This window comes from Tenrec ecaudatus, chromosome Y, assembly GCF_050624435.1.
Source record: "Tenrec ecaudatus isolate mTenEca1 chromosome Y, mTenEca1.hap1, whole genome shotgun sequence".
Classification (NCBI taxonomy): domain Eukaryota; kingdom Metazoa; phylum Chordata; class Mammalia; order Afrosoricida; family Tenrecidae; genus Tenrec; species Tenrec ecaudatus.
The window spans coordinates 18,216,694-18,229,864 of NC_134549.1; the positions used below are offsets into that span (position 1 = coordinate 18,216,694).

General features: G+C 44.6%; 1 protein-coding gene and 1 pseudogene across 1 annotated transcript; one reads left to right on the forward strand and one right to left on the reverse strand.

Moving 5' to 3' along the window:
* The first annotated feature begins 1,180 nt into the window (after positions 1 to 1,180).
* LOC142435550 (cytochrome c oxidase subunit 6B1-like) lies at positions 1,181 to 1,481 on the forward strand. Its single transcript, XM_075539772.1, has one exon. The coding sequence runs from the start codon at positions 1,221 to 1,223 to the stop codon at positions 1,479 to 1,481; it is 261 nt and encodes an 86-aa protein (XP_075395887.1). The 5' UTR covers positions 1,181 to 1,220.
* A 9,792-nt stretch (positions 1,482 to 11,273) lies between these two features.
* Positions 11,274 to 12,174, reverse strand: LOC142435680 (snurportin-1 pseudogene; annotated as a pseudogene).
* Between the last annotated feature and the right edge of the window lie 997 nt (positions 12,175 to 13,171).

The following is a 13,171-nucleotide window of genomic DNA, read 5'->3' on the forward strand; positions in this document are numbered from 1 at the left end:
CACTTCATCTGGGCCTGTCTCTAGGACACGCAGGTCTGTGAGGAACATGGCGGAGGCCAAGGGCTGAGGCTTCTCCCCTGTTCTGGAATCCTGCCTGGTGTGGGTCAGAGTCCAGGGACGGGTGGTCACTGGATCCTCTGATGAGGTCACAGAGGCAATGGATTCGGTTCCAGACCACACTTTCCAGAAGTTGGTGTCAGTGTCCAGGCATAGATCCAGCACTCTCAGCTTGCATCTCCTGGGGGGAACCTTTGGGGAAAGCAGGATGGCAAAAGCATCCAGGGCAGCCTTTAAGATGTCCTGGTGAGAATGCGAAGACTTCATGAGAGCCCCTAGTGGGAGCCGGATAAAAGGCCAGGACCCCACCATGGCCTTCACTGTCTCTCCGTGTCCCCCAATGACAGCTGCCATGAACAGCGGGGGGAAGAGCTCTGTGGGCAGCCACTCCAGGGCACCAATGGCTGAGGCCTCATCCTGCAACACACTCTGGATGGCCAGGTCCAGGAGCCTGGGTGGGTTCTTGCTGCTCATGTTGAACAATCAGCTCCACAGAGAGTCCAGACCTGTGAATAAAAAGAGGGGTGTGCTCAGACTTCTGGGACAGCCACACGGATTGTCCCAGCACTTTAACACCTGGAAGCTGCCCGCCTTAGCTCCTCAGAGGGAAGCTTCCTGGCTATGCCACTCCTGTTATGAACTCACAGTGGTAGAGGCTGGCAAGGTAGGTGCTGGAAAGTTTTCCAACTGGATACTTTTGCAGACTCAAGTGGGTCCTCGAGTTGTAGAATCCAAGATAGGCAGGTCCGATGGTGGGCAGTGACCTCAGCAGCTATGGAAATGCATAAATCAAAGATCAGTAGGAAGTATGGTGGTTGCCCATTGTATCTAACAATCCTATGGCTTACTGTGCAGGAGAGATCAATTCAGAAGGAATGACTGGGCATTCCTCAAATGGAAATTTTACATCTATATTGTACTACTATGCTCTCTGTTTCGGGATAATATCTATGGGAGGACAAGAAAGTCTCGTCAATAGGGGAGGAGATGAGTCAGTCAGGGTGGGTTGTAGCACCAATGAAGAATACAGCTTTCCTCTAGTTCCTAAATGCTTCCCTCCACTCCCCCTAATCCCACTATCATGATCCGAATACTCCCTTGTAATTCTGGCTAGACCGATTGAGCTGCCTGCGATTTGAGGGCGCGCTTTAGGAGTCACCACCATGGCAGAAGACATCAAGACCAAAATCAAGAACTACCGAACTGCGCCTTTTGACAGCCGCTTCCCCAACCAGAACCAAACAAGGAACTGCTGGCAGAACTACTTGGACTTCCACCGCTGTGAGAAGGCGATGAATGCCAAAGGGGGCGACGTCTCCATGTGTCAGTGGTATCAGCGCGTGTACAAGTCCCTCTGCCCCATTTCCTGGGTGACCGCCTGGGATGACCGCCGGGCACAAGGCACATTTCCCGGGAAGATCTGAAATGGCCTCACTTCTCTCCTGGGATCCTGATTCCTGACTTCCCTACTAATAAAACTTCATTGAACACGTGTGAAAAAAAAAATTCTGGCTAGACCAGGGGAAGTACACTGGTGCATATAGGAGTTGGAGTGACAGGGAATCCAGGGCGGGTGATACCTTCAGGACCAGTGGTGTGAGTAGTGATACTGAGAGAGTAGAGGGAGAGTGGGTTGGAAAAAGAAAACCGATTACAAGGATCTACATGTGACCTTCCCTGGGGGACGAACAACAGAAAAGGGAGTGAAGGGAGACACCGAACAGGGCAAGATATGACAAAGAAATAATTTAAAAATTATCAAGGGCTCATGAGGGAGTGGGGAACGGGGAAGAAATGGGAAAAAAGAGGACCTGATGCGAAGGGCTTACGTGGAGAGCAAATGCTTTGAGAATGATGAGGGGAATTAAAGTACAGATGTGTTTTACACAATTGATGTATGTATGCATTGTGATGACAGTGTATGAGCCACTGATAAAACTTTTTTTTAAAAAAGAAAATCTTGTCAATAGAGTGAACAGTCAAATTGGCTCACCAATCGCTAAACAAAAGAACTGAAGGATTCTTCAAGCCCCCTCAGTATGAAATTGATCACCCGCGTAGTCAAGAGGCAGAGATGATGATAGGTGATTGCAGTAGTAAATTAGGAAACAGAGAGGAAGGAGAGGAGGACAGGAAATATGATCTTGGTGATAGAAAGAAACCTGGAAATAACAGGGTAAATTTTGCAAGGCCAATGACTTCTTCTCCACACACACCTGCTTTAACAATGCAAATGGCAGCTCCACATGTTGACTTTCTCTGCTGATGTGATTCACAGAAGTCAAATAGACTTCGTCTGTGGTAAATGTATTAGGGTACAGAAGAGACCCCAATGCAAAATGTCAATTAAGCAAAACATGGACTGTCATAAATGATATTAAGGCAAAATGAAACCAAAGATACATGATCTGGATGACGAATGCTATTAGCATGAAGCCATAGTCGAGTCCAAAGATTCAGTCAGGATATTCAGTCACTAAGTCATGCAATACAGGAAACTGTCAAGTTCCTGAATCATTGGAAGCTCGTTAATCACAATAGGAGGAGGGATTATGGAAGCCCAAAGATGGCCAAGACTAAAAAGCATATTTTAGGCTCTATGGAGCTTAGATGATTGATCCTTTGAAAGAAGGCAGCCTAAGCAACAGGGCTAGGCTCTGCCTTTTGACTATGCAACCTCCAGTACTGGACTATCCATCAAGGACACACCCAGTCAATCTGCAGAGACTGCTCCTCCCAGGAATGCCTGTCGGAGGGTGGAGGTAATCCACTCTCCAATTCACTCTCCCCGAGGGCTAGATGATCTACTTCATTGTTCCATGATCTCAAGGAATTTAATAAAAGACTTATAGGTACTGGGGGTTTTTTTGGTTATTTTTTTGCATTTCAATGTCATGTTTACCCTCCCAAAAAGGAAATGTTAAGACTTAACCACTAACATAAAGGAGATTTTGGGGGAGCTCGTTATCTGCAGTCAAAAATGAAGCTGAGACCATGAAGCTGAAGATATGAATCCAATACACAAGAGTTCAAATATAACCTGAGACACATCCCGCATGAATGTCAAGACCATCTCAAGAACAGGTATGGGTAACGGAGCACTAACTACAGGGAACTGGACCAGCTGTGGAATGACATCAATAATATCACTATGAAGAGAACAACATCCTTCACAAGGCAGAAAAGGAAGAATGACCAAGGTGGACATCAAGAGACTCTGAATGTTGCCACTGGGAAAATCATAGCTAAAGCAAATGGAAGAATTGATGAAAGAAAGAGCTAACAGAACAATTCAAAGACAAACTGAAGTATTAGAGGGAAACATGCTGCCCGGGGCTAAGTCATCAAAGTTATAAGAGTGAGAAGACAGAGCACGTCGTTCTCTAGATGTGGTAGAGAAAGGAGAGGTGGGAGTAGGCTCGCAGCCCAAGAAAGCTTTGCCTGACATTATCCAATGAAAAGTATATAGACAACGGTTAATATAGAGTCTGTCCTCCTTACAATCTCTTCATTTGTGGGACGTGGTGTTTAGGGCCCCCCGGGAGTTTGAAGACTAAGATTTAAACTTGCCCTTCAGACATGAGCATTTTGGCAGAAGTTTGGTTGTTTCAAATATATGACAGCCATGATCACGCCGTGGTGATTTAGAAGAGTCTTTATTCGATTATCAGCTAAAGATGACTCTTTGGTTGCAGTCCCAAGTGGACATTTGAGTCCATCTTTAAAGGTTAAACACTCATACATCATTTGTCTAAGACTCAATCAACAGAGGACAGAACCTCAAAGCAAAATGGATGTTAATATTCTATAGAGTTAGTGAAGCCTTACATGGTACAACATTGATATAACATCCTGGTTAATAAAATAAAAATAGCAATATCCTGGTTATGCATCAAAAATCAACATTATTGAGAACAATGTTCTGATCTGTAGAACATAAGAGCACACTTTAAAACCAATCACTCTCCGTCCTCTCCACCCCAACCCAGAACTATCAGACCAATTGTTTTCTCCTCCACACTGTTCATCTAGCCAATCTCATCTAGAGAGAGCTGAAGAGATAAAATACTTACCAAAAATACAATCATAGCAAGACAAAGTGACAAAAGAGAACACAGCGATGACAACAGAAGGGTTGTAGCGAGGAGACGAGCCAGTCAGGGTGCGATGCAGCAAGGATGAAACATACAACTTTCCTCTAGTTCTTAAATGCTTCCTCTCTGCCACTATCATGGCCCCAATTCTACCTTACAAATCTGGCTGGACCAGAGTATCTGTAGAAGGGTACATATAGGAATTGGAAACACAGGGAATCCAGGGAAGATGACCACTTCAGGACCAGTGCTGAGAGTGGTGATACTGGGATGGGGGCGAGGGAAAGTGGGGTAGAGAAGGGGAACCGATTACAAGGATCCACATATAACCTCCTCCCTGGGTGAATGACAACAGAAAATGGGTGAAGGGAGACATCGGACTATCTAAGATACGAGAAAATAATAATAATGTATAAATTATCAAGGGGTCATGAGGGTGGGGGGTGGGGATGGAGAGAGAGAAATGAGGAACTGACATTAAGTGCTCAGGTAGAAAGCATATGTTTTGAGAATGATGATGGCAACAAATATAACAAATGTGCTTTACCCAATTAATGGTTGTATGGGTTATGAGAAGAGTTGTAAGAGCCCCCAAAGAAATTATTTTAAAAAAACAAACCAAAACCAAAAACCAATCACTAGGTGGACTATCCATGATGGGAGGGTGAAGGTGGCAGGGCACTCAGCAGTCCACAAGATGGCATATAGTGGCTACTGCTAGTCTGTCTCAGAACAGATAATATTAATAATTCTGTTTTACTTTCTGTTGTCAATTGATTCTTGATTGTGAATCAGTGGGCATTTATGCTGGAAATCACCAGTTTCAGATTCAGTGATTTAAGCTATGTATCAATTCTGTAATGCTAACGATCTATCCATTCCCTGTAGTCCCTCTTGAGATGTACCGTGCTAGCACACACGGACAAAGCGCTCTTTAGAGGCAAGAATGGCAACACGTTCGAGGCACTCACTTCACAGAGGGCTCCAGAGAGACAAGCTTGGAACCCGGCCATCAAATCTAGGCCCCTCCGCACATAGATTCTCAGAACCACTTTAGACAGTTTTCATGCTACTCCCAATTCCAACTCACCGTTGAAGAGGCAGACAAGGCTCAGATTTCAGTCTTGACTCTTATCCTTGATCAAGTAGATCCAGTGGATGATGAATCCAAGATGGCAGGTCCAATGGCAGCCTTCTTCCTCAAGTGTGTTGAGACTGACAACGTCCAGAGAAGCAGGAACAATGGCAAGATTCTGTCCCAAGTCCCGAAACCTTCAGGTCAGAGGAAGGGTCCAGGTCCAGAACAAAGCTACAGAGCTCTCACGGAGACCTTTTAAATCATGAGGCCACACCCACAAGGTAGCTCTCTTCCCCGTCATTGGCTGTTCACAGTAAGTCTCAGCTTGGAATTGATGGCATTTTATGAAATCCCATCAACAACGATGATGCCATCGTAAAGAACCAATACCTTAGAATCAAGACCCGGCCCTGCGGACTCAAACTCTCAGCATCACACCTTCCCCACCGAGATTGAGACAACATAGAAAACTTTGAGGAGTGGGTTAGCTGATGAGAGTGGATTAAGCAATAGGTTACAGACATGGCTCTAGAGCCCAGAATCTCACATGTGTGACAGGGTTTTTTCCTTATGGATATACATCTATGTAATTAATTTCCCAAGGCACAACATTACTTGTATTCTGTGCCTCTTCCAACTAGGAGTCAACTATGGGAAAGAATTGAAGTGCCTCTAGCTTCCTAATGACTGCCGATGTCTCCAGGAGTAGAGGCCTCATCAAGTCCCTCAGATTGGCTGAGAGCTTTGAACCAGTGACTTGGTGGTAAGCACCCCAGTGGATTACCAAACACGAGATCTCAATTGCATGTCCGTAGAGCACAGTAGGGATTATTAGGTCACACTGGCCCTGCTTCAAGGATTGACTTTTGGAAAGAGCACTCTGCATTCTCTTCTCAAGTGCTCTGATGGGAGAAACATCACCAAATAGGGTACTTAAAATGCCCAACGTTAATGGTCCCTCTGTTTAGGTAGCTGGAATCCAAATCTAGGGCATCGCCTGCAGGAGAAGACTCTCCCTGTGTGCTCTGGGGTGTGTTCCTTTTCTCTTTGCAACATCTCTGCGCCGGACCTCCCTTGGCGAGCACTATGTGTTTGGGTCTCAGCCTTAACTTGGGCCAAGGAGGTTCACCAGGCAGGAACCGCACGTCCAGAGAAGCTCCCTGGTCTAGGTCTCCTTTCTTCCACTATTCAGTTAAACACTTATCAATAGTGCTGTCCCTGCTTTCCTCTGGTTCCTCTATGCTTCATATGCTTTTTGGGGGCCTCTGGTTTTAAGTAGTTTCAGGTCTGGGTGTATGAGTTATGAGGAAGCATGAGGTAGCATTTAATAGATTGTTTTCTGACTCATCTGATTCTCTCATTCTGTTAACTTTAGAATTAGTCCATTGACCTTGGGTGAAGTTATTGATATATATATATTCCAGAAATTTTGCTTTATATTTGTGCATGTTGTGTAAGAGTGTGTAAGTATATGTGTTAAGTTTCTTTGTTCTTCATGTATTACATTACTGCACGGGGTGTGGCTCTGTGTGTGTGTGTTGGTGTTTGTGAGCAGATTTGTGCGTGGTTGTCATTGATATTTCTCTCACAGTACGTCATTGAGTGCTTTTTGTGGTGGTGGTGTTGTATTTTGATTTCAGTTCTTCTTGTTTGTGAATTTTATTTCTCCCTCTTATTTGATCTATATATTTTCCAGGGAACAGAACTATAATCTCAGTCCTGACAAAAATTCCAATCACATATGATGATGAAATAAAAGAATTCCCCGACTAGAGGTTTACTTCTTTGCCCCATGGCGTTGCTGGGTTGGAATGGACTTGATGGGTGTGAGTGAACTTGGTGACATTGACTGATCTTTGTCTTGACACATCAAGGCTTTGTCCATCACAATTAACCTTTGTAATAATCACTTACAACTGAATCCTGTCTGGAATTCCCTCTTCCTTTCCTTTCTCAGAACGATCGTGATCCTCATCAATTTCTCTTTAAAAACCTATTGTTCTCTGCAATCCCAAGTAATTCACTGCACCACATACGATTTTAAGGGATTAAGGGTTTTGCCTAAAAACCTTAATACTTTCAGTAGTGAAAGAAGCACCACCAACCAGAAATAATTGTCTTATTAAGCTGTGTGAAGTCCAAATTCAGGGCATCAACCAGAGGAGAATGCTCTGTTTTTCTGTTGGGGCTGGAGCCATTTCCTAGTCAACTGGTAATATATGAGAGTGTGACCTTTCTGGGAAATCTGACGGTATTTTACCATCTGCCTTAACTTGGATCTACGAAGCTTGCTGCAAAAGGGTCCCAATCCAGAGCTACACCCTGACCCTCACTCCTTTCCTGGCTGTAGACAGCTGTGTGTTCTATCATCAGGCTGTGTTGTCCTTGAATCCCATGAGAGACGACAGTTCTGATCAGCCACATCTCAGAGAAACTCGCTTTCCTTCCATTTCCTTGCGGTTGTGAAGGGATGAGAGCTTGGATGTGCCAGCAGAGCAGCCCTGGACAGATCCTGACCTCCCCACCTCCTTTCTTGCTGGAGAAAGATCATGCTTCTCTCTGCTCACTTCCCTAAAATCGCTTGGGACGTGAAATGATCTGGATCGACACCTCTGGAAATTCCCCGGACATCCACGTGACAAAAATCGAGGAGGGACTAAGGTGTACTATCCCACCCTGAATTCTTTTACTATGGAATGTCTTCACACAGGATTCCATTCCAACAGATCTATTCATGGAAGCCATGTTATATCACAAAACATAAACACAAACCAAACTCAGGTGCGAAGGCAATGAGGACAGAAATATATAGATGATGGCAAGCCTCCCCATATCTCTATACCCTGTTTATGCTGAGTAGAGCAGCCGAATGCACTCGGATGAACACATCCTGGAATGCATGCAGCTCCTGCAAAACAGAAAGGCTGATGTTCAAACCGTGATATTCTGGTTTGGATCCCAATAGATAAACTATTGATACAGTGCAGCATCCCATGATGTGCACCACCCCTCCATGGTTTCTGAGGGCGTGATTAGTGCCAGGAGCATGGAACATGTACTTCTCTGTGGAGCACCTTGTGGGAGTGCCCTGTAGATCCGTTCCAGGATCCCACGTTGTCTCATAAAAAATAAAATGCACCAAACTCAGCGCGATTGCATCCCTTCCTTCCACCTCCTTGCCAACCTGCAGGACACATTAAGACGGATCGCTATTTTCCTCCACGTTGAACATGACAGGTTCACAACCTATGGGTTGCTACCCCTTTAGTGGTTGAGCGATGCTTTCACAGGTGTCGACTAAGACCATTGGAAAACACATATTTCGGAAGGTCTTGGAAACAGAGACTCCGCTCCTCTATTCGTCCCCTGGGGGGTCTGCCTGATGCACATATGCCCACATACTAGTGCCCGGTGTGAAGACCCATGCTACACCATGTTACAAGACCAAATGTCATCTATTTGTTATTAGAAATAAATATTTCACATAGCATGATTACATATTATTTTGTGATTAATGGCTATCCTTTAATTATGTTCCATTTGTAAAATGAGAATCCTGCATAGTGGATGATTTCTTATCAGCAGAGGTGTGACAAACGGACAAGCATATCTATCTGGAAAGAAATGTGACCACATTGCTCCTTACAGGCTTGGATGATGGGATTTCAATTGACATACTATGGACAGGTTTTGGGGAGAGATCAGTCCCTGGAGAAACACAGGGAGACTAAAGAAGTCCCTTGATGTGATGGATTGATGGAGTGGCTGCAACAAGGTCCTGAAACTTACAGTCGTGAGGATGGAACATGACTGTGCAGGCTTTCCTTTTGTCGTGCATGGGGTCCCTGTGCATCGGAGTTGACTCAATGACACGGAACAACAGCGACGTTGCAATCACTGAATTCACACTGTTCTCTGTGAGATAACAGGGCTGTGCACATCCATCCACGGTGATCAGAGGGCAGTCATGGGGAGTGTAATCCACCTGTGATGAACGCAAATGGGCTGTGTGCTTCCCCTGTCAGCTCTAGTGTCCTACAAAGCAGGTGTACACAGCTGAAGCTGCGATGCGATTCCATCATTTAGAAAGGGATTATATTATTGACAAGCATTGGATTGATCGGGAATATGTAGAAAGTCAATGGGCGCCGACTTAGGTGCTTGCTTCTTGGGATGTAAACTTTAAGAACCCTGACAGTGTTCTTTTGAGAGCCAGGCACCCACGAGTTCCTTCGTTAGACTTTGCTGTTGCACTTGTATCTTCAGAGCCCTGTTCTCTTGAGGAAGTGGAGCATCAAGGAGGAAGTTTTCCTGAGAGCTGATTGGTGTTACATTGGGGCGAGAATTAAGTGCAAACTCCCTCAACATTCACGCATCTAAAGTTTATCTATGTCTCTGATTCACCTTAGAAAAATCTTTGTCATTTTGTCTCAGAGAAGGGTATCAGTCATCCTCCAGGGCATCACTTCCGTTACCCTAAAGACTTTGCTGTCTTAGAGAGACTATATTCGATATTGTAGAACTACAGCATTGGGATGTACAGCATAGGTATATTTGATTGCATATATACAGTAATATAATTTTATATATAATTTTATTGGTAGAGCTCTTACACCTCTTATAAAAATCCATACACATTTGTACATATGTCACCACCATCATTTTCAAAACATTGTTTCCTACTTGAGCGCGTGTTGTCAGCTCCTCTTTAAGCCCCTTGTTCCCCCACTCTCCCACCCTCATGACTTAATGATAAATTATAAATTATTTTCACGTCTTACACTATCTGCTCTCTTCCTTCACTCACTTTTGTGTTGTTCGTCTCACTCAGGGTTGGGGTGGGTTCTACATCCATCCTTGTGATCAGTTGCCCATGTCCTCCACTTCTGGGCACACCAAAACTCTACCCCCATGGTATTGCAACACCCATGATTGCTTCTGAAGTTTTATCTGTCCTGGATTCCTTGTGCTGAGAGCTCTCATCTGTCCCTGTGTCTTCTTGAAAAGAGTCAATCCCATATTTCCCTGGGGGAGAAAATTGTAGTTTTGAACTCTCAACCTTCTCAACCTTCTAGATGTCAGCCCAACACAAAAGTCTCTAGACCATTAGAGCTCTAAAATATATATAATTACATCACTACCAAACTACAGAAAATCCTGTCCGTCCAACTGGGTCATGGCACCCAGAGCTCCTCAGAAGGGAGCTTTCTGGCTTTGTTACTCCTCTTAACAACTCACAGTGGGAGAGGCTTGCAAGATCCATGTGAGGCTTACATTTCACTTCCTCTTTCTACGTTGACCCTAAGGTTTTGGAATCCAATATGGGCAGGCCGATGGTGGACAGTGACCTCAGCAGCTGGCGAGGTGGATAAATCAAAGATCAGTAGGAAATGTGATCATTGCATATTGAATCGAACCATCCCAAGGCTAACTCTACAGGAGAGGCAAACTCAAGAGGCATAATGGTGCGTTCATCAAATGGAAACTTGGAGATCTGTATTGAACTACAATGCTCTCTGTGATGGATATCTATGGGAGTACAAGAAAGTCTAGTCAACACAATGATGAGTAAAATTTCCTCACGAATCACTAATGAAGAAGCTGAAGTAGTTTTCCAATCACTTCAGTATGAAATTGACCCATCATGTAGTCAAGCCACATAGATAATTATTGGTAATTGGAGTGAGAAATTAGGAAACAATGAGGTAGGGGAAACAGTTGGAAAATATGGTCTTGGTGATAAAAGGATTCGTGAAATCACAAGGTAAATTTTGCAAGTATACTTTAGACAAACATTGGTCACATTAAGACAATCTTGTTGACTGATGAATAACCTGACTCCTTCCCCCCTTCCATGTCAGAGAGTCCCAGTAGTCATTTAATTTAAAATATGCTCCTATGTAATCAAAATCAGAACATTTTAATTAATATCATTGTTCCCTTTAATGTTTCAACCATGATGGTACTATTTTTATTTTTTTAACCAGGATGTTGTTATCAATGCTATACCCTGCAACATTCACTAACTCTAAAGAATAACAGCATTAATTTTGCTGGCTGATTTGCAGAAGCTGGTGCCTTGTGTACTCTTGCTGAGTGAAGACAAGCGGCACCATGTAAGGCCATAGCCAGCCCACCAGGGGGATGCTGCCCGGGATGTAGTGGATCTTCTTGTGGTAGAAGAGGAGCCCGTCCACCTCAAAAGGGAAGCCTGTGGCCAGAACCTCACACAGACTCTTGGGGTGCACTGGAACTTCTGGGCCCCACAAACTAAAATGGATTGAGCTTTGTTTGCTCTCCCAGTTCGCCTTCCTCGGCTAACTTCGCATGCATCCAGTAGAACCAGAAATCAGAGGGGCAGTCATAAACGAGATGTCCCCGCTAACACATCAGTTCCAGAACATAGTAGGTCTGCTGCGCCTCGCTGTGAATGCAGTGCACAATGATGTCCATGAGCTCTGCCTGCTGCCTCCCGGCAGGAGGGAAGGAAACCTGTCCACGCAGTACCCGCTCTTGGTGTAGGCGCTGGTGCAACCCCTGGAGGCCACGATGAGCGCTCTTTTTCCAATGGGGCACTGACCGCAATCCACTCCTGCCCCAGGTCCGCGGGAACATCAATCAGCCACTCAGAGAGCATCAACTGATTGGCATAGCGCATGGGGAGTTTCTCGTCAATGTCAACATCTATGTCTTCGTCATCTTTCCTATGTTCCTAATCCTCACTCTCCACTCCAGTCCAGTCATCTTCAGCCAGCCTTCTGGTGTGGTTCACAGAGGCCAGTCACTTGCATTTCTGCAGTTCCAATAACGACGGTGCAGCTCATCCTGCTCCAAGGAACTGCACTTGGGCTTGTACTGGGACAGGCGTGGGTGTGGGGCTGCACGGCCGTTCAAAACTCGGGTCACAGAGAATGGGATAGCCAGGGCTGGACTCAGCTCTTCCATCGTTCCATCAAACTTTTTTGAACAGCATATTGGCAGCTATGCACGACTGACTTCTGCCTGTGCAATCCACAGAAATCAAATCCACTACAGAAGTTGGACAAGTGTTTCAGTACAAAAGAGACCCTAACACCAAGATAAGTAAGGACAAAGTGCCTTCGTTTATGAAGGAAACAAAGATGCAGACACATTAGGGTCGCCATTCCCATGAAGTCTTCATACCATGAGACCATTCAAAGACGGGATTTTACTTCACTAAGTCCTATGTTCTAATGAGTTTAGAACATTGGCACTTTCAAGTGAGGCATCTGAGCAAGATACTAGGGTAGGACTCCTGATTATACAACCTACAGTACTGTCCATCAAGGACACGCCCAGGAAATCCCTAAAACACTGCTCCTCCCTGGACCATCTTTAGACGCATGCAGGTAATGCAATTTCCAATGTACCCTACCTGAGGGCAAGAAGAACTACTTCATTTTTACATGATCTCAAGGCATCTGGAAGTGGTTTTTGGTTTGGGGTTTGTTTTTGACATTTGAAAGTTACATATAACATCCAAAAAGTTAATGTTGAGACTTAAGCCCTAACTTAAGAGATTTTGGAGGAGGTCATTATGTGCAGTGAAAAATAAAACTGGGGCCATGAAGCTGAAGAAATGAATCAACTACGTGAGAGCACAAATATAACCTGAGATCCATCCCACATGAGTGTCAAAGCCATCTCAAGAACAGGTAGGATTGACTGAACACTAGCAACAGGAAACTGGACCAGCTGTGTGATGACATCAATAACATCATGTATGAAGAAAGCAACGTCCTCCACAAGACACAAAAGGTAGAATGACCAAAGTGGACATCTAAGAGACTCTGAATCCTGCCATTGGTAGAAATGTAACTAAAGCAAATGGAAGAAATGATGAAAGAAACGGAACGGAATACTTAAAAAAGGGCAAGTTCAGGGGAAAAATTAAAATATTAACATGAAACATGATGCCCAA

Coding starts and splice junctions, on each gene's coding strand:
- LOC142435550 (XM_075539772.1), top strand. CDS start 1,221: ATGGCAGAAGACATCAAGACCAAAATCAAGAACTACCGAACTGCGCCT.